The following is a 2,618-nucleotide window of genomic DNA, read 5'->3' as shown; positions in this document are numbered from 1 at the left end:
CTCCGGTTCCTGGCAGTTAACTAGCCCTATGCGGTCATCGGTGTAGAAACTCCATTTTCGTGGGAGCAAACTGCAGTGGGCTTGGCTTGTCCTTTCTGCCTCGTTCCCAAGGCGTTTGGTCCAGTCTCTGGCCGGGCAGCCACTGCCTTCACACATACCACTCGTTAAAATTGGGGGGCAGGCCGGGGTTGTGGCCAGGATTCCCTTGCAGGGCTGCCGGCGGCGTTTTCGTGGAGTCCTTGCTGCCGGCCGAGCCCACCGCAGGGGGAGTGGAGGACTCATAGCCCGAACTGGCTGCAGGGGAAGAGTCCGAGCCCTGGGATTCGTGCACCTAAAAGCAAGAGGTAAAGATGGGAGCGAGCCCGGGGCAGCGCTGAGGCAGGTCGGGATGCTGTCTGCACATGGGGGGTATCGGGGTCTCCTGCTCGGCGGCGTGCCGGTCACTCCAAGCACTGTGCGGTGCCACTGCAGCTCCCAACAACTTCCCAGCATGGGGGGGCTGCAACCACAGCCCAGGCTGCATTTACACAGCTCTCCGGGGTGCAGAGCCCTACAAACCAGGCAGCTCTTGCACCAGCAGCAGCAGCACAAAAAGAAACTACGCCATTTCCCCGGGCTGTGCTCCAGCCATGGCCCAGGCACTAAGGACAGCAGGGTGGGGAGCTGGGAGTGCTGTGCTGGCAACACACAGCTCTGCCCCGTCCGGCCCTGAGCACACAGGCAGCTGAGCATCGCTGTGTGAAGAAGTAAGAGCTGAGGAGCAGGGGGTGATTACCTTCATGTGTTTCCTAAGTGAGCTGGGGTGGGTGTAGGATTTGTCGCACACCTTGCAGATGTAGGGCTTGTCCGAGGTGTGGACGTGCATGTGTTTCTTCCTGTCGCTGCTGTTGGCGAAGCGCCGGTCGCAGCCCTCAAACTCGCACTTGAAGGGCTTCTCACCTGTGAAATTCAGAGAGGGTGAAGGAAGGCAACTCCTCGCTCCGTCCCGCAGCTCCCTCCCTCCACCCTCACCACGAGGATACGCTGGGACCCCCCCAAAAAAGAAAAGAACAAAGAAAAGGACGGGGGCAGCGGCGTTTGTTAGACTCGGGTCAGTCTTTGTTACTCTTAATGTGGCCGAGCAAGGAGAAGCCCTGAGATGGGCCCGGCAGCTTGGGCAGATCCACACAGCGCCCAGAACACTTTTGCTCCCTGCCTTCAGCCCCCCACTTTCCCGCAGCCGAAAGGAAGACGGAGCTACAAATAAACAGACTTTGAGCAAAAGTCTCACTGATTTAATTAGGAGAGACGCCAAGCGGGCCTGAAAAATCAAATAAAGAGGGGGAAAAAAAGAGGCGGAATCTCCACAAACGGGGGCTCATCGGCATTTCCACGGCTCCCCCCGCACGGTCGGCACCGCGCAGCCCCGGCCCTTACCTGTGTGCGTCCGCTTGTGGATCTTGAGATTCTCGGAGCGGGCAAAGATCTTCCCGCAGCCGGGGAAGGGGCAGGGAAAAGGCTTCTCCCCCGTATGCACCCGAATGTGGTTGACCAGTTTGTATTTCGCCTTGAAGGATTTGCCTTCCCGCGGGCACTCGTCCCAGTAGCAGATGTGGTTGTTCTGCTCCGGCCCCCCGACGTGCTCCATGGTGACGTGGGTGACCAACTCGTGCATGGTGCTGAAAGTCCTGTCGCAGCTCTTCTTGGGCCGGCTGAGCTGGCTCTCGTCGAGCCACTTGCAGGACAGCTCTTGCTTGATGGGCTGCCTCATGTACCGAAAGAAAGCCCCGGGCCCGTGGTGGTGATGGTGGTGGTGGTGATGAGCGGCCACGTTCACGCCCATATTCATGTTCATGTGGTTGTAGTTGTGGAACTGGGCCCCGCCGTAAGGGTCCGTGCGAGGGCTGGAGACGGCGCGGTACGGGTCCGGCCGCCCGAATAGGTCCCCACGCAGCCCCAGGTGCATCTGTCCGTTATCCACGTGCCCGCCGGGGGACGTGTGGCTCGGGCTCTGCTCGTGGAGCCCGGGGAAGAGCAGGTAGCCCGGGCTGTCCGGGATGCCTCCGGGACCGTGCAAACCTCCGGGAGAGCCGCCGAAAAGGCCGTGTTGAGCCGTGCCGGAGCCCGCGTCCGCGATCCCGGAGCCGCGGTTGCGGAACAGAAAGTCGCGGGTGGAGTTGAAGGCGGCGGCCCCGCCGTACGAGGGCACCTGGCCGGCGTGGTGGTGATGGTGGTGGTGGTGATGGCCGAGCGCGCTGGCGTAGCCGGGAGCCTGGGGGGTGAACGCGGAGCTCTGCCCGGCGGCGAGGTCGTGCGGGGCCGCGTTAAGCTTGAAGGCGGCGGCGGCGTGCGAGGAGTCCCCGAAGGGGCCCAGTCCCATCCCGGCGGCGGCGGCGGGGTCGCGGCCCGGCATCTCGTGGTGGCGGGGCGCCGCGAAGCCGCCCACCCCCAGCGCAGGGAACTGCGGCCCTCCGTCCAGCAGCATCGTCATGGGCGCGGGGCCGGCGGCTCGGCGGTAGCGGCAGCCTGGCCCCCCCCGCCCCTCCTTCCTCCCTCCCTCCCTCCCTCCTTCCCGCCCGCCCCCAAAAAAGTACAAAACCACCCCAAAACGCGTCCCCGCCCCCCTCCCCCCCCAACCC

The 2,618-nt window shown here is 63.6% G+C and overlaps 1 protein-coding gene across 1 annotated transcript; it reads right to left on the bottom strand.

The window, feature by feature from the left end:
• Positions 1-8: 8 nt before the first annotated feature.
• ZIC3 (Zic family member 3) lies at positions 9-2,470 on the bottom strand. Its single transcript, XM_042876672.1, has 3 exons — positions 1,417-2,470; positions 776-939; positions 9-331 (listed from the first exon to the last, which is right to left on the bottom strand). The coding sequence occupies exons 1-3, from the start codon at positions 2,468-2,470 to the stop codon at positions 149-151; spliced, it is 1,401 nt and encodes a 466-aa protein (XP_042732606.1). The 3' UTR covers positions 9-148.
• Positions 2,471-2,618: the final 148 nt, after the last annotated feature.

This window comes from Lagopus leucura, unplaced genomic scaffold (assembly GCF_019238085.1).
Source record: "Lagopus leucura isolate 7727_CA_CO unplaced genomic scaffold, USGS_WTPT01 Super-Scaffold_100016, whole genome shotgun sequence".
Taxonomy (NCBI): Eukaryota; Metazoa; Chordata; class Aves; order Galliformes; family Phasianidae; genus Lagopus; species Lagopus leucura.
Note: the sequence above shows the minus strand (reverse complement) of the source record. Positions and strands in the feature narration are given on the sequence as shown.

Coding starts and splice junctions, on each gene's coding strand:
- ZIC3 (XM_042876672.1), bottom strand. CDS start 2,470: ATGACGATGCTGCTGGACGGAGGGCCGCAGTTCCCTGCGCTGGGGGTG. Junction 940..1,416: donor CCACAAGCGGACGCACACAG/GTAAGGGCCGGG, acceptor TGAATTTCACAG/GTGAGAAGCCCTTCAAGTGC. Junction 332..775: donor CACTTAGGAAACACATGAAG/GTAATCACCCCC, acceptor TCTTGCTTTTAG/GTGCACGAATCCCAGGGCTC.